At 37.5% G+C, this 25,023-nt stretch overlaps 1 protein-coding gene across 1 annotated transcript; it reads left to right on the forward strand.

Annotated features, from left to right (window-relative positions):
- The first annotated feature begins 274 nt into the window (after window positions 1-274).
- Window positions 275-20,052, forward strand: LOC124632967 (hexosaminidase D-like). The gene is made up of 11 exons (XM_047168016.1): window positions 275-533; window positions 668-722; window positions 1,256-1,438; window positions 1,823-2,020; window positions 2,786-2,969; window positions 4,160-4,314; window positions 4,644-4,756; window positions 5,269-5,369; window positions 15,523-15,640; window positions 17,852-17,938; window positions 18,335-20,052. Exons 1-11 carry the CDS (start codon window positions 526-528, stop codon window positions 18,516-18,518), a joined length of 1,386 nt encoding a protein of 461 aa, XP_047023972.1. The 5' UTR covers window positions 275-525; the 3' UTR covers window positions 18,519-20,052.
- The last annotated feature ends 4,971 nt before the right edge of the window (window positions 20,053-25,023 follow it).

Below are 25,023 nucleotides of genomic sequence, written 5' to 3' on the forward strand. Positions count from 1 at the left end.
CTAAGTGCTGCCTTCATAGTAAAAGACATAATAAGTGACATGCGATATGCTCCGCGTCACGTAGAATGGCACAATGTAATAATATAACGCTGCAGCTTCTCGTAAAAAATATACCCGGTGCCCCCTGTAACAATAATAATTACTTATACTTATTACACTTATTCGTACAATTGTACCTTTAAATGTGGAAACATTTCTAATATGACAACATTTTTTGTAAATGTCATTTTGTCTCTGTCATGTCAGTGTCATAGATAAGAAAATCAATAATATTGCTTTGATTGCTGGCTGAATGGTGAAAAATTGAAAATATTCGCTACCTATTCGGAAATGTATCTTTTTAATCGTTAAATTAAGTGATCAAACGATATTAATATATAACTATTTCAACATTCATATTCATATATGTGTCTTGTGATGGTAAATTCAGGCCGAAAAATTGTATAATGATAACAATTCTTAGTGCAAACAAATTTTTAATATTCTCATTGTAAAAACAACGAATTTAAGAGAATTTAATTAAAAATGAAGAGGTAAATAACATCTTTACTAAGCTTATTGCTCCTTGTTATTAGTACGAATTAATATAAGGTTTCAATTTCATAGTTATTTGAAAATAAAACATCTTTAGTATTTTACTGTCTGACGAATATTGTGTTGGTTCTAGAATAGTGCATTTGGATTTGAAGGGTGCTCCATTGAGAGTGGAATATCTGGAGAAGGTAAGATTGTCAATTGTAAAATTTTAATATATTTATTGTAAAAAAGTGTTGATGAATAGCTCATAGACTAGCTCTCTGAAAAAAGATTATGCTGAAGCTGTTTCACATAGTCCCATCTGCATCTTTCTGGTCTTGGCGTTGTAGTGAAAATTATAAGTATTTATTTGTATGTCTTTACCAGACTAGAGGGACTATAAGGTCCCGTAATTTTTGGAAGGCTACCATGGGGCTAAAGCCTAAACGTTGAAGCCCTTTTGAGACAACTGTAATGGAGTCGGGACACAAGATTGACCATGATCCCTGCAAACACTAGAGCAATCTACCTAGGGATAATCCCGGTTCTGTGCTAAATTATTACTAACTATGAATTTATATTATTAGTTTGGAAAGGATTGTTCAGGAATGGTTGTAAAATTATTGTTTCTGAGTGAACCAATGTTCAGTCACTGACAAAACAACAATAGTTAGTCTGATCTTCAGGTTCTCTTTATTCAAACTAAGATGACCCAGTGACCCAATATTTTCTTTACTAGGTAATGGTACTTATGAGAACATGGGGAGCTGACGGCATACTCCTCGAATGGGAAGACACATTCCCATACACAGGAAACTTAGCCGACATTGGTAGTGTGACCAACAGTGGCGGAGACAACATGTACAGCATGGACGAAGTCATGCAGATACTGCAGATGGCTAGGGATTGTGAGATGGAGGCTGTAAGTATAAAGTAATATCCAGACTTTTTGAGGCATGCACTGCAAATGATGATGTTGTGTCAATCATTATGTAGGTATAATATTTCAACATGCACACCTCAAGCCGAGGCATTCCTTATGCGCTATTTGTGGGACATGCCTTGCAAAAATCCAATGTAATTATTCAGCTGTTACTTGGTAAGAAGGCTTCTAATTTAGTGTGACTGTTATTGGATGCAGCTGAATGAAAAAGCTGTAGGTTTTTGAATGAAGTAGTTACCTATCTGATCTATATTATTTGGTTTCATTATATTTTCTGTGAGAAATTGTCTTTTCTGCTTTGTTTCTTATTCGCGATGACAATTAACATTTCCTAAAGTAATCCTAATAAAAATATACTTACAGATCCAACTAATCCAAACAATAGGGCACATGGAGTTTGTGCTAAAACACCAAGCGTTCCGTGACCTCAGAGAGAATGAGCGCTCACCGTCAGTTCTGTGCCCGACCAAGCCTCAATCTCAAGCGTTAGTGAGGGAGATCATAGACCAAGTGTTGGAGGCGCAGCCGGATGCTAAGTACCTGCATATTGGGGCTGATGAGGTAAGGACATTGTTGTTTATTTTCCAACAGTCCATTTATTTTTACTAATATTATAAGTATATACTAATGCGAAAGTTTGTATGTACATATTATGTGATGATCCATGAAAACAACTACTATATGGATTTCTATGAAACTTAGCAGACATGTAGCTTACCTACATATCAGAATAACAAATTCCTAAGCTACTTTTTATCCATTTGCGGAAGGTAATTCAGTGAAACTTAGGAGTCTCTTAGTTTCACCTTCTCCTTTCTTCTAGTTCTACCTTCCGCAGTTGATTATAGTTCGGCCATTCAGAGAATGCGTTCCTGACACGTCGCGATTGAACTGACGACGTAACTACATTCATTGATTATTGATATAATAATGTTGTTTTAATGCTCCTCAATTGTTAAAACGGTAAACAACCAGCAAAAATATTTTTATCGTAACTGCAACGCCATTGCAAAGTTACGTCGTCAGTTCAATCGCGACGTGTCAGGAACGCATTCTCTGAATGGCCGAACTATAATCACTGGCAAACTAAGGCGTCCCTTTGTAGACTAGCTAGTAACATTCTGAATTCAAAGGCAATTGAAAATAATATCAGAAATCAATATTTCTATATCTATGTCCTCCAAAATGACTGCTCTATTCACAAACTCTACTAGTCTATCGCTAACAGCGATTTTCAATTTTCCTAATTACTTACACAACAGAACGATAATAATATTGAGAACATAATTCCAACAGAAATAAAAATTAACTTCTATTCAATTCCAGGTATGGTACTGGGCACTCTGCCCCACGTGTCGGGAGAAAGCTGCGAGCCACAAGCATGGCAACCCCTCACTATACTTGGACCATGTGAAGGATCTAGTCTTGTACATCAAAGAGAAGAGACCTGATATCAAGGTTCTAATGTGGGACGATATGATGAGGACCATGAACCCAGAGATGCTGAAAGGTAAAAGATTACCATCGTACCATAAAAACTTTTAAACGTCTTTTGGACACTTTTCTAAAAAAGTTACAGATTATGCAGTTGAAATAATATCCCTTTTGCAGCCACACTTTTTTTAGACAAGTGTTCAATAGATGTTTAAGTTTTTGTATTAAGGCTGCTTGTGTTTATAAAGTATTCTTAAGGGTCTGTATGGCAACCCTTCACTATACTTGGACCATGTGAATCTTGTACATCAAAGAGAAGAGACCTGATATGAAGGTGCTTATGTGGGACGATATGATGAGGACTATGAACCCAGAGGTGCTGAAAGGTAAAGGAAATATAACAACTTCGTTACATCCGAGTATTTCAACTCTTTTAGCTGTGGGCATTTTTTTCAACGCCATTTTTGCAGTTGAAATATGATGAAAGACACATTAACTTGAATAAAAAACTAAGTTTACTTTATAGAATTTTTTAATTTTGTAAACTCTTTTTATTTTACTTATATTCTGGCTGAGCGGTAATTTACTAATTTAGTAGTTTACAAAGGAATAGCACTTGTAGGTGGGCACTCCTTTATAACCTATCGTTAGTAGTTAGAGTAGGTAAATAATTGGAGGCTATAATTTTCTTTTCATCAAACTTTTTCAATGCTTGAGTTAGTTAAGGCATGTAGGGTCAGTGCTAGCTAGCATGTGGTGTATAAATCATTTTTACTGTAATTTTATGTAAATATTGCATATTGTCCTCTATTGTAATATACAAATTACATTGTATACAAATTTACATATCAAACAATGTTTAAGGTTCCGCTAACCTACAGACAGAAATGTGTTGCTGAGCATGCTTAGAGTTTGTTGCGCCACTTCTTCCTAGCAAAAACACATAGAAAGTGGTGAAGGGTGGGCGTTTTGGAAATTCCTGACGTTCAAAAAGTGCTGTCTTGCAGCCAAGTTTGAATAAATGTTTTTTTTTATTTTATATTGATTTTGGATAAATATTATACGAAAATATGTAGTTTAAATAAGCTGCCTTTTTATTTTCCCTGATTTGATTAAACTTGGGTGACATTTAAGTCCTAGATTGGCGGTTTTCCGCTGGGAGAAAATACGCCAATATGTAAAGGCGGTTAGATTGAATTTAACCATGTCAAGTACGTTTTTAGTATACATTTCTTTCTCACTCATTATATATATTGTTAATTTCAGAATATGAACTAGGAGAGCTAGTAGAGCCGGTGTTCTGGCACTACAACCCGAGTGACTCGTTTAACATTAAGAAGGAACTGTGGGATACTTATGCCAGGCTGTTCCCGAAGCTGTGGGGCGGGTCTGCGTTTAAAGGAGCTAATGGTAGCAGTCAGGTTATGCAGTTTTAATATTATATGAGTAGCTGTTCCGCGCGGTTTCAGTACCTAATCTGCGCATCTAGCCTTCCGCGATAAACGGGCTGTGTAACACTGAAATATTTTTTCACATCATTTCAGTAGCTCATTGACTTAGCATTCTGAGATTAGGAGTGTTGTAAAATCCGTTCTTAGCTGATCTTTCTATTCTAAACCATAGTATAGGAACATACATTCCAATTATAGTTCTTGCGATTTTCCGTATTTAATCAGTGAGTGGTATGGCTTTTCATATTTAAGTATTTTTAAACAGATTATTTATATATTTCTTTAACTCTTATTTCCAGATACTTTCCCCAGTGACCCGCTACATCACGAACCAGGAGGCGTGGGCGACTCAGTTCAAGGATTACGCCGACCGCATTAAGTTCCAGGGCATCATACTCACTGGATGGTCCAGGTATTGAATTGAACTTTAATGTCTTTATCATGAACTCTTTGTTGAGGACGGTTTTACCTTCGAAAATGTCTAGCAAAATTGGATAAAGCTGTACATTTCTGGTCAGGAATATGGTAAATCAAGAATATATGTTAACAATATGCGTCAGTTAAATCCGCTCAGTAAGTCAATTGATAATTTGCATACAGTTTTCGCAAAAGTCAAATGGCGGTCTGCAATTAAATTCCGACCAACAGTATGCATATTTGGCCCATCCTCCTAAAAACGATTTCTGCTCAACGTAACGCAATTCGTAAGGGTCCGAATCATTAAAAGCTTGGCGAGAACTATCCGTCTATGGTGATTAGAATTCAAAATCCTGTTACTATTTCTCAGAACCAATTTTAATTTACTTTTTAAACCTTTGTCAGTGGCATCGGTAAGTCATTAATTTTCATTATTTTTTAAAGCTTTGGTTAGTTTATTGAAATATTTACCTTTTGTAGTCGTTTTAAAATAATGATTGTGTACAGATACGACCACTACGCGACACTATGCGAGCTGCTCCCGGTGTCGCTGCCGTGCCTCGCCAGCTGCCTGCGCATCCTCTGCCTCGCGCACGGCCTGCCCGCCAGTATGTACTCAATCATTATTATTATTACTTCATTCATTATTTTATTTATAACTTTATATATTTTCCAAGTTTATATATGTACTTTCTAACGCCGGAACCACACTTCGCTATACATACGACGAAGTTTGGAGGGTTCGTTCGTCTATATTTACTATATTTGCCCGCAAATAGCAAATAAGCACAACGGTACGAAATGTGATTGCCTTGTTTGTTGTTCGCTCACATAACAACAAATATTTGAGCGAATACAGCGTAGTCGCATAACAAATAACGCATAGCGAAGTGTGGTTCCGGCATAAGAATATCTTAGACACCAATGACTGTGTTTCGGATGGTACATCTTTGGAAGTCGTTACGGGTAGTCAGAAGCCAGTAAATCTGACACCAGTCTAACCGAGTGGTATTATTTTGAGAGAGGGAACATTACTTAGTAAGTTAATGCCTTGTTTAAATTGCACAAATGGTTTTATGGTATAAAAATTGGGATAAGGGCAGGAGGATGATGATGAGAATGATGATGCACAATGGGTTTTATTAATACTTTAATAGATGGATACTAGGAGTAGATGGACACTACTAAAACCATAACCTAAACAAAATGTTAGGAACTAAACGTGTAAGCTAACTAGCGTCTGCCAGCGGTTTCATCCGCATCCCGTGGGAACCTCTGCATGAACCCGGATACAAAGTATAGCCTACATCCTTCCTCGACAAATGGACTATCTAAAACTGAAAGAATTTTTCAAATCGGAACACGGGCGCGTTTCTACTAATTTTACTGAGATCCAATTACGATCGAAGCGTATGTGGCATTCCGCTATTTTTACAAGCTTTTTACAAGCTTTTATTTAACTTGCAATGTATGTATGTATGTATGTAACTATGTGTGTTCGGGTGGAATTTTACAACTCAATTTTAAAGCACTTGCCCTCAACCGATTGAGCTGCAATTTTGCATACATGTTTAGTTTGGATGACAATGCATTGTTCGAGTTTAAATCGAACACTCAGCGAAAATGCATAATTGCTTAGAAGGCAAATATCCACATTCGCTCGTTTTACCGAAATGTGGGGCAGTTCGCACCAAGATCTCGTCAGAGAGACAACACGTTCTCATTACCATAACCATACCATACCATTTTACCATATTTTACCAATAATTGTGTATAAGTTTATATATTTTTTACCATTTCTTGTTACTAAGTGATATAGTGAATTAATATAGCTAATTCCTTTATAATCCAAGACTTTAACTTTTACCATATCCTATAACTAGTAGGAAAGTGCGCTCGGTCACCATCGCGCCAAGCTAAACTTTCTTCATGCATGTTAAGCTATGTGACGTTATCCTAAATCCAACATGGCTAAATATACAAGATGGCGGACTAGTTATTTTTAAAGTACCTATACAATATGGGTATCAAATGAAAGGGATTGACTAGTAGAACACATTGCACTTTACGAAATAAAAATCCAAGATGGCAGCCGCTACAAAATGGTGAATAGCAGCGTTTTACCTGAAATAAAACGCATATTAAATACTTACCTTATTTGAAGCTTACTAGTTTGAGATAGGCACCTACGTGTTTTCCGCTTTTATCTCCGTCCTTTTCTACCCCATATCTTGCATCTCTCTCGCACACCGACCAGTTTCACTCCCCACCAGGCAGGAGGCGACGAGTGTTCTCGGCGGCCACAGTTCGTCATTGAGTCGAAAACACCAGGCAGAAATTAAAATGTAAGCTTCAAATAAGGTAAGTATTTAATATGCGTTTTATTTCAGGTAAAACGCTGCTATTAAATTCTTGACCGTTATTTGAAGCTTACTAGTTTGAGACGTGTTTGTTATCGCCTGGTGGAAGTGGACGCCAATGTGAGCAAAAGCACAATGAAATTGTGTATGTAAATAGGTACTTAGGTACACGAGTAATCACATGTAAGTATGTGTATTGCGTCCTGGAATACTAATGTAATCAAAGTTAACTGGTACTGGTACTCAGCTACATCCTGTTAGACTGGAAGCCGACCCCAACATAGTTGGGAAATGGGCTCGAAGGATGAGTAATAAAAATTAAAAGAGAGATGCAAGAACAAAAGCAAAATTGATTTCATTTTCTAATAGTAATTAACTAAAACATTGCGATACTTCTTAATAACAATAGTAACAAAAATATAGACATTAATCAGCTGGATTAATTAAATAATCGAGATAACTTGCTACTTCTATTTAGTGGGTATCTTTCCCTTCTGTAAAAATGGGCAAATGTATTGCCTGATCGCCAATTACCCTTTGCTAATATATCGTCCAAAAGTATATTGTCAACACAGATTTTGACGCTACCGCCGAGTGGAAGCTTCCTGGGGTTGTAGTTATTCCTGCCTCTTTTAACAATGTCTTAATCCACCCGCATCATCGTTCGGGTGCCTGCCTTTGGTTGGCCTCTAACGGATATAAATAAATTTAAGGAATTAGCCGATGTCCGTCTATCTTCTAACAAGGCTTTAGTCTTTCTGACCCAATACACTGGACTTAGATTTATATTTTCCTGATTATCCATCAAACAACAACCCGACTGCCTATGACTAGAACTGTCGGTCTTAGAGCCAAAGACTGGCCATAAGATTAAATTATCTTTGTTGTTTTTGAAATGTTCTGGGACTATTGCAAGCAAGGAAAGATCATGGACTCGCCTTTCCGAAACAAGCTAGCAAAAGAAAGAGCAGCAGTGTGCCTGGAAGTTGCAAATGGATTATTCTCGTCTACGTTTACTGCACTTAAGTAGGTTACCAATTGGTCATTATTCCAGATGGACGGCTTCCCGGGGAACAGGTTTGCTCAGCGCTATTGATTTTAAATTGTGTCCGACTAGAACGTGTGAACCTAGCTCTCCAGTGGTTTCTGCATTGCATAGTGTAGCTATAACTGACTTGTGTAATAAAATAGTATTGTATGTTAGTTTATTTACTATGTGTAAGTCTGCTAAAAATTGGGTAAGTATAGGTCCAAATAGGGATTCAAGGATTCATAGGATCCAATTTCATACTTTTCGCCCCAATTTAACCATCGACTCCAAGCTGATTGATAAGTGTTGCGTGTGGATTGAAGAAGACTTCAGTCGGAGAGACTCCTTGTCCCTCTCCCCCCCCATTTCCCTGACCTTGGCAGGGGGTATCCCCGTTGCTGTGTCTATCGGTTTCTGCTCGAGGTTCATCAGTGTGTAGGGTACTGCTAATGATCGGGACTTCAAATCTGCTCGCCAAAATACCTGGTGCCACCGAAGGAACTACTATGAGATTAACTCCCGTTCCTGAATTGAGATGACTGAGGACCTACGGTATAAGGTAAGGTGGCGGTAATACCCATGCTAGCGGGTAAGTCAAAACTTGAGAAAAAGGCATCGTGGAACCCCGCTTTCGGGTCCTTCAGATCTAGGGGCACGTAGTACACAACTATGTGTCCCTGGGCTCGCTTCGAGGCAAGTAGGTCCACTGCTGATACAAGATGCCACTCCGGTGGAGGTTTGTGTCGGGAGAGATGGTCTGCCTGACTGTTGAATAGGGCTGGTATATGATTCACGACGTGATAGATTTGATACAGCTCAAGATAACTGAATACTCTGTACGTCAAGTTCGGTAGGCTCCTTGATCGGGTGCCACCTTGATTTCTTAGATATGACACCACAGTCCCATTTTTGCATTGAAAAATGGCTGTTGATCTCTTTAGCAACTTGCCGTGATTTTCCAGTTAATACTGCAAGCATCTCTTTCAGATCGCAGTGAAAGCCTTTTTCTCTCTCGTTCCATGAACCCATTACGGGAGTTCCGTTCAGTTGTGCCCCCATCCTACATCGGAGGCGTCCGTGGTTATAAGGTGACAGGGAAGTGGCGAATGAATATCCAAGGTTTGGTGGCAGCTGACCAGCCACCACTTTAGATCTGCTAAGGCATCTGCTGGTAGGTTCAACATTGCTATACTCCATTCACCGAGCCGTGAGCCCACAATGTAACCAAAGAATGACACTTTTTCAAAATGGTGGGTATAACCCGACCGATGACAAAAACGTCACATTTTTATGTAAAATGTTCTTAGTATCGTGGTCTTCAATTAAGTAGGGTTCTATGTATGACAGTCAAGACTTCTAGGTTCATTTTACATGTAAACGATTTACTACATATTTCATTAAAATTAAGAAAATAATTTACGGCCTTTATTATACATATTTGATTTCAAATAAGTTTGAAAAGATTGCATAAGTTCCACAGACATCGTTCTAAAATATCATTTCTAATGTTGTCAGTATATTACTTTCGTAGTTATTTTTATAAAATATGATCATTACTTCAATCGTGACTTATAAGAACCCTTTTTATGGTTTGTTCACCGTTTCGCTCACGGTTCCATGAATAGGGTAGGTATAGATTGCTGTTCAACACTGCATTGAGGAAAGTGAGGAGAGCCCGGTAATGCAGTCTGCCGTATGGAACAACGAAAACTTGCGAAGTTTAAAAGTCCTATCAAGCTATGCAGGTCTTCTAAGTTTGTCGTGCTGTTTGTCACGTAGTGCGTTTTGTCATTATCTTGTTGATAATGCTTGCGATTTATTCACTTGCCATCCAAAACGTGGTGCAAATGATCCCAAAGTAGGCAAATATATCTTGGTGAGCCACCAGAAAATCGAGATACACAATTATAAGTAACCCTTGAGTTTTCAAAGTTTGAGCCACCCAAATTGGTCACTGTGGCGAAGGTCTTGGGTGCCGTGCTTAAGCCAAATGGTAGGCACGTAATCTGAAGCAGTCTTCTTCTGTATACTAGTCGAAGAACATGTCTGTGACCTCCGGCTACCGGAAGGTAGAAGTAAGCCTGGGCGAGATCCACTTGCACAGCCATTCGTCTTTCTGAAGAAACTCTAGCACCCGAAAAACATTTATTAAACTGAAGGGTTCCGTAATTATGAACTTGTTGAGAACCTTGAGATTGAGTATTGGACGGTTCTTTCCGTCGCCTTTTGGGCACAAGAAACATATTGGAAAGAAAGCTGGCAGAATTTGCAGCTATCAATAGAACTTTTTGTTTTATCATTTGGGATATGACGACATCCATCTCTTTGGACTCTCTGGTCAAATCTGGCATTATCTATCAAAGGTGGCTCTTGGCCAATGGTATGCGATACCCAGTTATTATTTTTGACAAGAAAGGCGGAGCTCCCATTTCTTTCCATTGGTCTTGATATAATGTTAGGCAACCCGCCTGGAAAGTCATAACTTACGTGCCTTGTTGGACGCATCAAAGTCCGCCTGCGGTCCTGGACGCTTTCTGTTTCCTCTGTTGGACATGGTTCCTATTGTAATTTACTCGTGATATCCCAAGGGAGCTTTTAGAGTTTTGCGTCACACGCCATTCAGCGTGAGTGTGATTACCATTTCCCTTCGAGGGAAGGTTATAATGGCGACTCTTCGAAAGTCGATCCAAAAAGCCACCCTGCGAGGGTAGATTGCAATGATGGTACGACCCGCAACATGCATGATTGGTACCCTGCGAGGGTCCGTGATAATGAGCCGACCCCTGCGGGGGGTGGCTAGTATACTTACTGGTCCCTGCTTTGTAATGATGCTGCGACTCGCAAAATGCAAGATTGGTACCCTGCGCGGGTCCGTGATAATGAAACGACCCCTGTGGGGTGGCTAGTATACTTACTGGTCCCCACTTTGTAATGATGCTGCGTCTCGCAACATGCAAGATTGGTACCCTGCGCGGGTCCGTGAAAATGAGCCAACCCCTGTGGGGGGTGGCTAACATACTTACTGGCAGTCCTAGGCGGAGCGTACCAAGTCTTTCAAGGCCGAAAAGCATCACACGCCGAGATAATGAGCCGACCCCTACGGGGGGTGGCTAACAGACTTACTGGCAGTCCGAGGGGAGCGTACCAAGTCTTTCAAGGCCGAAAAGCATCACACGCCGAGATAATGAGCCGACCCCTACGGGGGGTGGCTAACAGACTTACTGGCAGTCCGAGGGGAGCGTACCAAGTCTTTCAAGGCCGAAAACCATCACACGCCGTGATAATGAGCCGACCCCCATGGGAGGTGGCTAACAGACTTACTGGTAGTCCGAGGGGAGCGTACCAAGTCTTTCAAGGCCGAAAAGCTTTCTTGACACCATCAGCCCTCTTCAAGTGCGGTAGTGATCAGTCCGAACTAAGGAGATGCTGGTTGGACCGCACCTCACACCATTCTTTTTTGTCAAACCGTTGAACGCCTTGCAGGATTGAACTAGGGCCACAGGTGCCTTAGGAACTTCGGGCTTGCTTTCTTTTCCATAGTCACGTGCACGGGCTGTGGTAGCTTTATTATTTACCGCATCTGTATTTGCTTTATAAGTCACTCATTCTGAAAACAAATTACTGAAAAAAAAGTACACGGAAGAAACTCGTGACAAAAAAGGGGTAGATGTACAAAATATTAACACTTGATTTCGCAAAATCGAATATCGAACGGTAAAACCGTTAACAAATTGTATAAAAAATATTATAAACTCACCTGTGTTCTGCGAGAGCACTGAGTTTATTTTTCAACGAAATACTACAGCGGTTGGTTAGACAACCTTCTCGGGCGGAAAACAAGACGCCAATGACGAACTGTGGCCGCCGAGAACACTCGTCGCCTCCTGCCTGGTGGGGAGTGAAACTGGTCGGTGTGCGAGAGAGATGCAAGATATGGGGTAGAAAAGGACGGAGATAAAAGCGGAAAACACGTAGGTGCCTATCTCAAACTAGTAAGCTTCAAATAACGGTCAAGAATTTAATAACCTATTTTTTTCAATCCCATCCATATGGGTATCCAATGACAGGCAAGTAAAATAAAGTGCACTTTACCAAATCAAAACTAAAAAGTATAAAATAATTTGAGGTAAAAAAATCTTTAAAAACAAGCTTTTATTTAAATGCGCTAAAAATAAAAAAAATAAACTTTTACTGTAACTTTACTGATTTATGTTTTAAAAGCTTGTCGCGATTTTACTAAGAAAGTAAATACGAGTACTTAAATCTCGCGACAAGCTTTTAAAACTTAAATCAGTAAAGTTACAGTAAAAGTTTATTTTTTTATTTTTAGCGCATTTAAATAAAAGCTTGTTTTTAAAGATTTTTTTACCTCAATTTTTTCTCTTAAATCGTTTTTATCCGTTTCTGTGATTTAATTATGAATCGTCTGCAAATTATTTACGATTACAATATTATTGTAGAGCAAACTACCGTGCTAACTACAAATGGCAGACCAATCGCAAACTAATCGAATGTCATTGGAATACTATTGGTCTTATATTAGTAGCAGAATGCCCGCTATAGTTAAAACTGCTATTGCGATTCAATTTCTATACAATTTTGACATTATTAACTTAGCAGAATCGGGCCCAGTTTTATAATATTAGTATAGATTATGTATAATTTATGTCAAAACGACATACTTTGTACTCTGTTTGGTCCGACAGGGTACGCCCGATTCATAACGAAGCGTTTATTTCGAAAGAAGCCCGTCTCTGTGCTTACCTACTACTTTGATCCAGGTGCATCAATTTTGCTTCAGCCGTTTTTGATGTGCTATCAATTTAGTAGAGTATCGGTTATAATTTTATATGCATGATTATGTTGTATTCGGAAATCATTTTAGTCTTAATAAATAGGTTTTTTTTATGTAATGCTGAATGATAAAATGCATTAATTAATGGTAATTAATAGACGTATTATTTATTTCGCTTATAGGCAAATTATAGGATCTTGTTTCTTTTAGTATTAATATTTCTTATTTACCTAATGCATGATACAATTACTCGATGTTATTTATTTTGTACGTCAAATGGCACTACGATTGAAAGCAGGAAAACAGAAAGTCTCAAGAGCCCTATCGTATTTGATAATAGAATTTTTGGTAGGTTTGACTTTTTAGATTTTATGTCGGTTTTGATACCTGAATGCCTGAGACACAGGTTTTACCTATTTCAGGCAAATCATGCATCAGCAATCAGCACTTATTTAGAATTAAGCAAAAGTATTGTAAAAAATTCATAAAGTATCTATATGATTATAGATAGATTTAATGTGATTAGGTACGACACACCCGATATAATTTGTATGCATAATATAGTTTATGTGTTTGTTTGTGTTGTTTTTATCCTTCTTCTTCTATATACCTATGCTTAGAGATACTCATTGAAGTGTTATAGTTGTAGACTTTTACAGAGGTAGGTACATATTTTGAGCATGTACATTTTCCATATTTTATATTTAAATTGTACATAATTAATGAGGGTTTTCGATACTTTTTCTGCTGCCAGGCGGCGCTTCGTATGCGTCAGGTCCAAACAGCTGTCAAATAGTATGGAATTGTAGGGTCCGAACTTATTGTTTATTGAAATTCTGTTATATTGGAAGTGTTATTGATTTTATTATGGACTACGGTCAGAATAAGGTTTCCGAACTAAAAATTGAGCTAAGAGAGAGGGTACAAAAGTCACTGGTACTAAGGAAAAGCTTGTTGAAAAATTTGTTAACACAATATGATTTAGTTTTTTTTATTTACTCAACCTCAATAGTAAAACAATGCAGTGCTTTAATTATAAAATAAAAAAAAAACTAAAATCGTTCACTATTCATAGTAAAGATAAGCACTTTGACAGTTACCTGGACCTGACGACTCAGTGCTGCCACCTCGTGGACGCCATTTTAGAAAACCCTCATTACAAGACTATTTTTATCAAATGCATGATATGTATCTATATACAAGATTGTATTTTATTCAGTGCGCAAACTTTGTCAACTTATAGTTAAATCTATATTGTATGTAAAAGAAAGTCGTGTTAGTTACACATTTTATAACTAAAGAATGGCTGAACCGTTAAAAATTGCAGGAGACGAAGTTTAGACCCGGGAAAAGGACATATGATAGTTTTTTTCCCCATCCGGGACGCGAGTGAAACCGTGGACAGAAGCTAGTAAGTTTTATAGATACGTATATTAGGGTTCCGTACCCAAAGGGTAAAACAGGACCCTATTGTTTTCGCTTCTCTGTCCGTCCATCCGTCCTTCTGTCACCAGGCTGTATCTCATAAACCGTGATAGTTAGAGAATTGAAATTTTCACAGATGATGTATTTATGTTGCCGCTATAACAACAAATATTAAAAACTATAATAAAATAAATATTTCGGGGGGCTCCCATACAACAAACGTGGAACGTTTATAAATAATAATACGGAACCCTTCGTGTGCCAGTCCGACTCTCACTTGGCTAGTTTTTTAGATGTAGAGTTGTGTTTTGGTGTCAGTAAGTGCGGCGCTGTCGCGGCGACTCCGCACCGCTCGCGAGCTGACGCGGCCGCACGCGCCGCAAGTCAGTGAGCCTTCATTTTCATGCTGCATTGGCCCATAGATCAAAATCAAAAGTCATTTATTCAAAGTAGGCTGAAAATCAGCACTTTTTGAACGTCAAATTTACAAAAGACAGACATTGTTAGTATATAAAAACTTAAATCTATTAATAAATTATTATTCTTTATTTCACACATAAATACATTTTGACACACTGGCAACAGAGAGATTATGCACAACGGCAAGCTTAACCCAGGCAGGTTTCGGTTCTCTTGCAACCAACCTTACGGCCCTTTCACACGGCAGTCCAGTTTTTTGCAGGATACCGTTTTTTGCAGGATCCCGTTTGATCGCAAAAGATATTATATGCTAGTGTTCACACGAGCAAACCGCATGCAGGATCCTGCAAATTGCTGTTCCCGTCGTAATATCTTTTGCGATCAAACGGGATCCTGCAAAAAACGGTATCCTGCAAAAAACTGGACTGCCGTGTGAAAGGGCCGTTAGAGTGAAAGAGTGATTTGATTTGAATCTATGTTAGTAACACTTCACTATGTACTCTATCACTATACGAACCTGTGGTACTTATCCGCGGAAGCGACGGAACACCACGTCCTGTGGCCAGAAGTTAATAATTTCACCGGTGATGCAAATATGTTCTGTTATTGATTCTGAACCGCCAGTTTTTTGCGCACTGCTTAAAATTCAATCCTGAAGACATAGGTAGGTACTTAAATACTTATTAAATATCATTCTTTTATTTCTATAAAATGAATGTATATGTTTACAGCTAAGATCCTAAATGAAGTCCTGCCTCCGGAAGAGTGGCCGGGCGAGGAGTTGGCGCGGTGTGTGCACACCTTTATATTCATCCGGGAACGATGTCTTTCGCTGCTAAACAGCGATTTGTGAGTTTATATTAATTTATAAAATTGTAACGGGGAATGTGTGTAAAGAGATAAAAATACGAAACCCACAATGCAAAAAAGAACAAAGGTTTATTGAAGTACTCGTCTTTACACATAGGTACATGAAATAGTTAAAAGAATAGCGTTACTTTAATACAATTCTGGTGCTAAAGATCTAACAACGAAATAGTTTGGCTAGCTATCGCGGAATGCCCTAGGGCGTGGTGTAAGTCTGTAAGGGCTGCAGGCCGCTAGCGGCGCTAACACAGCCAAACAATCAATACACCAGCCAGTCCAAGTCCAGCAAGAAGCGAGGCACTCCTGACCGACCTAGGTCGATACGAAGAGTACCCGGAGCGTGCCGAACGTGAACTGCTGTTGCTGGTGACTGCGCGGTGTTTTATAGGCGACCACGGCCACGGCGGGGATGCGGTGTGCGGGCAGGCGGGGACTCGGTGCATCGCTTGGTATGCGCGGGAGGGGCGCCGGCGCGTTGTCTTGTTTGTCGCGTTACAAAATATATTTTTTTAAAGAATTATATAAGATTTATTCATATCTTTAGTCGGCTAACAGCCAGTTTCTTCATCAAAAGTAACAGTCAAATTCGTTTTTTCAAGGCTAAAGTAACAGCAAAACAAATAGAAAAAACGAATTTGACCCATTGATATTCAGAAACCCAAGATGCATAGTCTCGAATAAAAGTAACGCTCGAAAGTGTCCTCGAACATTAATTCTGTCTCTTTCTGTAAGGTACAAGCATACGTTATTGCAAGTTCAACTTTACGCGAATTGCTCAAAGTCGTTATTACAACGCACTGTAGTTAAAGCAATACAATTTTACGACCGAAGTGGTCGGCTAGGACAAAGAAAATGAGCGCACAATTTTGAATGTTGCGCTCATTTTGTGAGGACGTTTTTGAGACGTTGAGTGTGCATCTTGGGTTTCTCGTATATCAATGATTTGACCGTTACTTTTACTTCATGATGACATTACTGGCTTTTACTTTTGATGAAGAAACTGCCTGTAAAAGTGTGACATTTATTTGAATTTTTTGAATCAATGCTAATAACTTCTTTTTAAACTTTATTTGAAAAGCAATTCCTAGTGATCTAAGAAAATATTTTCTTGGACATGTTCTTTTGTCCTTTCTTATTTCTCTAATTCCTACCGGTTCCCTGCTTGGATAATTTTGTCTAAACCTAGGTCTTATTTCTCTCAAGTATTTATGTCTTGTATTATTCTAATAAACCATACAGCATAATTATGCATTTAATTTTATTATGATAATAATAACAATGTTGATTTCTGACACTTACGCGAATATTAGACATTTAAATAAAACTACTTTTACGGATTTTATCGCGTTATATTAATATTATTTAATCCCGACGTTTCGGATCCTTTACAGCATCCATGGTCACGGGCAGACTAAGGTGTTGATCGTCTTGATATATTAGTTACAAACAGCTACCCTACATTTTGTTGATTATTATTGACAATCCGATTCACGCAAAACGAGCTCACTGTATCCATAGGTCGAGCAGTTGTAGGCTTGGATTTTGATTTAATAGTTTCTATGATGGGATTCCAAGCAGGTAATATGCACCAGCCATCTTCTCTATTGAAATTTGGATGTTTTTTAATTTCACATATTTAAATTATTTATTATTTATTTTTATTATTTATTTAGCATAGGGACCCGCGTAAAAGAACACATCGCCGATGTCAAACACCGCCGTTCCAGACAGTCAGCAGTTTGTGAACACACACTAGATAAGGCCCAGCATTACATCAGATTTGATAAACCACAAGTCCTTGCAAGAGAAAACCGATTCCTACCTAGGATGATTCGCGAGGCTATTGAAATTAAAAAACATCCAAATTTCAATAGAGAAGATGGCTGGTGCATACCACCTGCTTGGAATCCCATCATAGAAACTATTAAATCAAAATCCAAGCCTACAACTGCTCGACCTATGGATACAGTGAGCTCGTTTTGCGTGAATCGGATTGTCAATAATAATCAACAAAATGTAGGGTAGCTGTTTGTAACTAATATATCAAGACGACCAACACCTTAGTCTGCCCGTGACCATGGATGCTGTAAAGGATCCGAAACGTCGGGATTAAATAATATTAATATAACGCGATAAAATCCGTAAAAGTAGTTTTATTTAAATAATAAGAATGTTTATGTCATGTTATTTCAGGATCAACACTTGGTTGAATCCGTGGCAGATATCACACAAGTACACGATACCTGTGCATGTGGAAGGCATTGCGGTCGCTACACAACAGTAAGTACTATGTTTATAGTTTCATCATCTGCCTAGCCTTTTCCTTTTAAAATTATATCGGGGTTGGATGCTAGTGTCACCGGATTCAGCCGAGTACCAGTGCTTTACAAGGAGCGACTGCCTATCTGACCTCCTCAACCCAGTTAACCGAAAACCCGATATCTTTTAGTAAGAAAACCAGTCTTGGTCAGGCTTCTAACTATCCATAACGACTGCCAAAGACTTTCAAATGACAGCCGGAAATCATCATTTCATGTCATCCTTCTGAAACAAAGAGACCCATGACATAGATAGGTTTATTATATTCTGATTTTTTGAATTTGTAAAATTAATTTCAAATTATTTCCTCGCAAATTTTCAGCTTTCAGTGTTTAATAATTAATTTATTCTTTTCAGAATACTAACAGAACTTTCGGTACTAAAGGCCGAGCTATCAGACCGTCTCATACAAATCACGGGCGAGCGAAGCCGAGATGAATGGCTTGAAACTCACGTAGAACCTCTTATAGCTAAACTTACTAGAGTGTATGAGGTTTCTCGAGAAAGATCTGTTTCTGATGCCAGTGTTAAACCAACTTAATTAAGAGTACCTTTATTTGGCGAGTTCAAACCAAACTGACTGTCAGCCGCCGAATGTCAGCGTCTATGCATATAGTCGGTGTGATGTGAATGGAAAAGTGAATAAGTATGGAAATAATAGTTAATTGTTATACAAGAGTGCAAAGTTGCATTTTATCCGCGAGCTCAATTTAGATGGCCGAGCAAGCGAAGGATTCAAAAATTAGAATATCGAGCGATAGCGATGGAATCAAAAGAGCACAAGGTGAAAATCTTTGCACTCGAGTGCAACACGTAACTTTTCATCCCAACTCATCGAGGATATTACTAAATGCAAAAAAAGAAAATGGCGTGCACATAGGAGTATCAAATTAAAAAGAAGTACCTATTTAAGTTTAATTAGTTAAAAACACAGTTTAAAAATAAAATCAGGTTAAAATCGATCTAAAAACAATAATAAAAAATACTTGATTAGTTGAATCATTATTTTAAACAGTAGTTTATTTGTTTAATATGTATTTGTTTGAAAAGTCTTATCAAGATTGTCACAAATGGAGTATTGCACACGGTGTTCTAAATTCAAATCACTTTGCCGCTCTAGAGGATAAAAACGGCTTTTGCGCTCAGATTAGAGAAAAATAAATTGTGTATGTTTGCTCTTATTCGGCGGCTCACAGTCAGTTTGGTTTGAACATAGGCTTAAAATCGATGTGGAGTAGAGCCCTAATTTTCTCTCGAATTTTGAATTTTAATACCCTTGTGGTAAATACCTAAACATATGTGAATATTACCGAATTTTATGGGAAGATATCAACATGAAAGCAGCAATAAAAGTTCTGATTTACCAAAGACCTGAGCAACTATTACGAATGAAGAAAAAACAGAGCTTTGAATTTGAGATTTTAGGATCTTTGTAGCTGACTTGACCTAATACATGTCGCTTTGTTAATATTAAAGCTATATACTACAATAAGATTTAAAGCTATATACTACCGACTTTCGTGGGCCATTTTATCTGTATATCTTTGATATAGTTATTTATGTAGAAATATTACAAAGCTCAATTTCGAATGATGTAATTTTTTCTAATATCACTATAGTACCTACTACGGGTATATTAATTAATGAAACCTACGTGTTTACTTGTAAATATTTTCTATGAATATAAGTGCATTTTTTTATTTAATTAAGTCATCTTTTGCTTTCGGTAAAGCAGGACTGAAGAAAAATATTATAAGAGGATGGAAAGGAATTAGCTTGAGACTGATTTTTGAAGGAAAATGTACCTTATTGTGATGGTGTTTAGGTAAAATATTTAATGTAAAGGATAATGTATGTGAAGACTGATTGTGATTACCAAAGAGCGTATCTTGCTGTAAAACAGTTGACTATATAGTTTATATAGTTCTCGCACTATGGCGGTCGTCAACTATATTCCGAGAAAAAGTATCCAAAAATAGGATTTTGCACAGATCCCGACGAAATGTACAGTCAACTTCAGGTCAGTGGTAACAGTTTTATAGGTAAATCGTGCTTATTACTATTGAGTTAAGGTGCATGACAGTTACCACTTTTTTTTTTTTTTTTTTTCCGACATCAAAAATCATCAAATGACCCCTCCCGCTGTGGGTTAGCAGCGGTGAGGGAGTGTCAGACTCTTACTGACTAAAAACCGTCGTGTTCCGTCATAGGCCTTTTATGTACCAGGGCCGCGGTATCTCTTTCGAACAACCCGCAGCATGACAGTTACCACTAATGTGCAGTCTACTGTACCTAGGCGACAAAAAGGTTTGGCGGGAACTGTACTTGGTTACTAGAAATGATGGGATTAGTATGAGACATCAAATAATATCGAATTGTAAATGTCATCTTTTGGGATATAAGGGAATGAGTTTTGCTGATCTCATTTTATTTTTGTTTTGGCACTATGTAATTTTTTGTGTATTGTATTCTATATTTTTCACAATCTGAACAATTTTTATGCATACCTGTATTGTGAGTAGGGTTGCCAGATTCAGGTATTTCGATTTCGGGACAATTCGAGGATTACGAAAAAAATATGAAAAATTAGAATACCTATCTATAATTTTTGCCTTTATTCAGAATTCGCATGTTTGAAGACTGTTTTTGCAGTCCTTTCAAAGGACTTGTGAAATCTGGGCTCTTTAAAACGAAGAATTGCAATGCAGCGGGGTAATAAAGGAAGGGAAGCGGCCTGCTACTATTATCAAAATGAAGAAAGCTAGTGTATGACGGTATTCGAAAATCCGGGACTAAAATATGCAATTCCTGGACACGGGACAAGACTAGTAATTCCTGGACAATCACGGATTTCCCGGCCATCTGGCAGCCCTAATTGTGAGTCACATTGTTTATTTTATTTAAAACCGTTGTTTTATCTTAAATGTAATTAAAGTGTTTTGAAAGTTACTTTTCGTTATGTCTATACGTAACTTATAACTTTGTATATACTATGCAGCTTCGTGTTATAAAATATTGTATTTATTTCAATTTTAACCAAAAGGCCTATTGGTCGCTAGTGCGACCGTAGAATATCTTCTGGGTTCGATACCCAATTATGAGCAAAACGTGAATTTATGCTATTTCTATGTGTATTATAGTGTTTCTAAGTAACTTAGTAGAAATAAAAAAATCATAGAACAAAATTTTGAACCATATCTATCATGATAATTCATATTCATTGAACTTACCGATAATATATTTAACTAATTTACCACTATGGAGTATCTTCAGTAACGAATTTGCAAAACTTCGTATAAATAAATGTTGAAAACGCACACTTCACTTACAGTCATTGTAGACATTTCATATCAATAACCGATGCATTATTATAAGTAGAAATAAATGTGTACTGAAATTAATATCTAGTATTATTTCATGGTTTTATTCCATACAGTTCCCCAAATGTCCTTGGTACTGATAATTCTAAAACGAGCTAAGTCTGAGTCAAACCAACAATTGATGTGAAGTATCAAAAAGCGGCCAAGTGCGAGTCGGTCAATTTCAACTGTCTAGCTATCACGGTTCTTGAGATACAGCCTGGGGCCTGGAGGCAGATGGATGGACAGACGGACAGCGGAGTCTTAGTTATAAGGTCCCGTTTTACCTTTTAGATACCTAAAGCCGGGAGCTGAAAAACATTTTATATTTTTCGAATCTCTTCGTGGCATCCATCTTTACATTTTTCGTAACGCATTCATAATCTTATGATATTCGCAGGTATGTAAGTATGGGAAAATACAGGTATTATGTTAACAATGGAATGGACATAGCTCTGTCCTATGTCGTATAAGACCTTGAATTCCGTTATTGTTGTCACATAGGACGTTATAAGTTAGTCAGTGGATCACAATGTTATATCGGGTGTGTCATTCATAATCACATTAAATGAAATGCGTTAATATTCTGGTTAATATATGTTGATTAACACAAAGAAAAAAGAAAAATACGTAAAAATAAAAAAAACATTTTTCAAACAAACTAAATAGAATAAAAATGTGCGAAAATTAGAACACCATATAGAAGTCAGTCATTACAAACAGCTGAAATTCTCCCTTGAAAACTGACAGTCAACAGACTGTCAACTGATCAAAACATTCAATACTCCTAACTTTATCTCTGCTTTACACATGATGTTGTAAATTATGAAAACGAAAAATGAGTCCTGTGGCTAAACCACTGAATGGATTATGTTATTTTTTTTACAATTCGCTATAGAATATCATGAAGTACATATGATAGAATTTAATGTGATTATGAACGACACACCCGATATTTTTATCCTGACATAACTAAGTATTAATAAACAAGAACCGTTATTAAAATAATATATGTTAACGGATGAAAAAAATAATCTACCTATAGTTATATTTAAATATTTTCAAGGTCCGTCTTCGTCAGATTATATGACAATAAACTGAAAGTTAAAAGGTCCAGAGGCGTTTTATTTCAGAAACTCTGAAACGGTTATGTTAGGATACAACCGAAGATCGAATGTCTTCACCCCGAGTTCCTACAAAATAATCATTCTGAAGAGGAGGAGTGAAATGCTATCAGAGATGGATATGAGCAAAATAACTGGGGAAGAACATAATGGGATAAGTGGTCAGGGCGCTTAAAGTCTTATACTGAGCTCAGAATATTGGTGAAACCACCGAAGCAACTAGTAAAATATAACTTAGCGGAAATGGTTAAAGGAATAGTTTTAAATTGACATGTGAGATAACTACAGCCAACTCATTATAGGACGATTTAGGTAAACCGTTGACTTTGTTCGAGAGGTGGTTTGAAGCTCGTTTATTTAGTGACAAGTCGCGGAAATGGGCCTAAATACTTGTCTTAAATACTAAATGTGTACCCAGAGCTATATAAATGTTGCAGTAAACACCCGAAAAACAGCTTAACAAACACAAATTCCTACTAACAAACTCTTAGGTGACTTATAAAGTAATTCACAAGTCAACGAGTCAATCCCAGTTACCCCAGTTTGCGGATCGACTAGACTCAATTAAAAACTTCGTTGTCTAACTAAGTACCAAGGTGAGTTAATTAGCACTTCAGAGGAAATTGTTCCGGCGTTTTGTTCTGAGATCACGCTTAATAGAAATAAAACAATTTTATTTGGCGTTGCGTTAAAGTTGCCCTTTTTTTCTGGAGGCATTTTTATCTAGGTGGCCATGAAGATGTGTATTTTGGCTCACCATGTTCATCCTTTACGAAATTGAAGCCATTTGCCAACTTCATAGCTTGTTAGGTGCCGTATCTAAGTTTAATTGCGTATTCTGATACCTATAATTTTTTACTGTGTTTATGCCACTTTTAGAATCTTAAATTGGCGGTTAATTAAGGAGGCTTAGAATGGTTAATTACCACTAGTGCAGAGAAAATTGCAAATATAGGTACTTATGACGAGTTGAATCGTTTAAAAGCAGTTTCAGTAAGTGACTAAGCAATACCATAGGTAGGTAATACCATCATAAAGCTTTCTATATGAGTGAAGAATATTACACCATAATATGAAAGGACATTATAATACCTTATCATATCCAACCTTATAAACACTTCTGACCTTCACATACGTTTATATACCTACCATAACAATCACAGGTGAGGTGATTTACATAACAAAACATTACTCATTCAAATTGACTCATCTCATAAAGATAATAACTCTAAATTCCTTATCGAACATCCGATAACTCAGAAAACAAACGAATCATGTTATTCCCATACTCCAATTGAAGATGTAGCTAATGAAAACTTAGATAAGTTAATCAATTGGAGACGTCGTTGTCGTGCAATCTCGAAAGATGCAAGTACATAGGTACCTATGCCTTCTGCTCATAATTTTATGTACTTCCCCTACATACTTAATTATTGTAGTAGTAGTCTTTCTATGTACCTTTATATGCTTCCTTCTTTACATCCTTGTGTAAGCACTACTCCTATGTAATGCCTTATGTACTACCCCTCATGTATTCTCTCATGAACTCTTCATATATCGGGTGTGTCTTTATGATATTCTATGGCGAATTGTAAAAAAAATAACCTAATCCATTCAGTGGTTTAACCACAGGAGTCATTTTTCGTTTTTATAATTTACAACATCATGTGTAAAGCAGAGATAAAGTTAGGAGTATCGTATGTTTTGATCAGTTGACAGCTGTCAGTTTTCAAGGGAGAATTTCAGTTGTTTGTAATGACTGACTTTTATATGGTGTTCTAATTTTTGCACATTTATAGCGTGTGGCTGTATGTCGCGCATGTATTTGCCGCCCTGTTAGTTAGTTACACGCGCCGCAAGAGGGCGCGTGGAAGGGGACGCGACATCGCGCAGCCGCTCACGCCGACAGTGAGCAAGAAGCGTGTGCCGCGAGTGCGCGTCGGATGCGCCTCGCTTGAGTCTCGTCATGTAGTTGAATACGCTCGCCCCATTGTTTCAACTCAGGGTTTAGTTCATTAGTTAGTTTTGTAACGTTCGTGGTTGTTGTCCAACTGTATAACTGTTTCGTTTCGTGTTTTCTTTGAAATAAACTTAAACTCAAACAGTATCCAGTGGTTTCCATTCGTTAAATAGCCTAGTTTAGTGACGCCCATCGTGTGTAGGGCTCCGCTAGGGCTATACATTTTTATTCCATTTACTTTGTTTGAAAAAATATTTTTTTTTTATTTTTACGTATTTTTCTTTTATCTTTGTGTTAATCGACATATATTAACCAGTATATTAACGCATTTCATTTAATGTGATTATGGACGACACACCCGATATACTCCCGCTACGTATTTATTCCCTTACCTTTCCTTAAGTACTCCCTAATGTACTACGTTCCTGATATCCCAGAATGTTAATGTATGTTTGTGAATTTTCAGCCATATATCGCATGGTGTCCACACCATTTGTCAAAGGTTGGATCTGAACCTGGATCGAAAATAAATGCTACGGCAGATATTTTTCCATTTTGTGTTCATAGCGTCTCCGGTGAGTTAAATGCTCAATGAAAATGATC

This window comes from Helicoverpa zea, chromosome 9 (assembly GCF_022581195.2).
Source record: "Helicoverpa zea isolate HzStark_Cry1AcR chromosome 9, ilHelZeax1.1, whole genome shotgun sequence".
NCBI classification, from domain to species: Eukaryota; Metazoa; Arthropoda; class Insecta; order Lepidoptera; family Noctuidae; genus Helicoverpa; species Helicoverpa zea.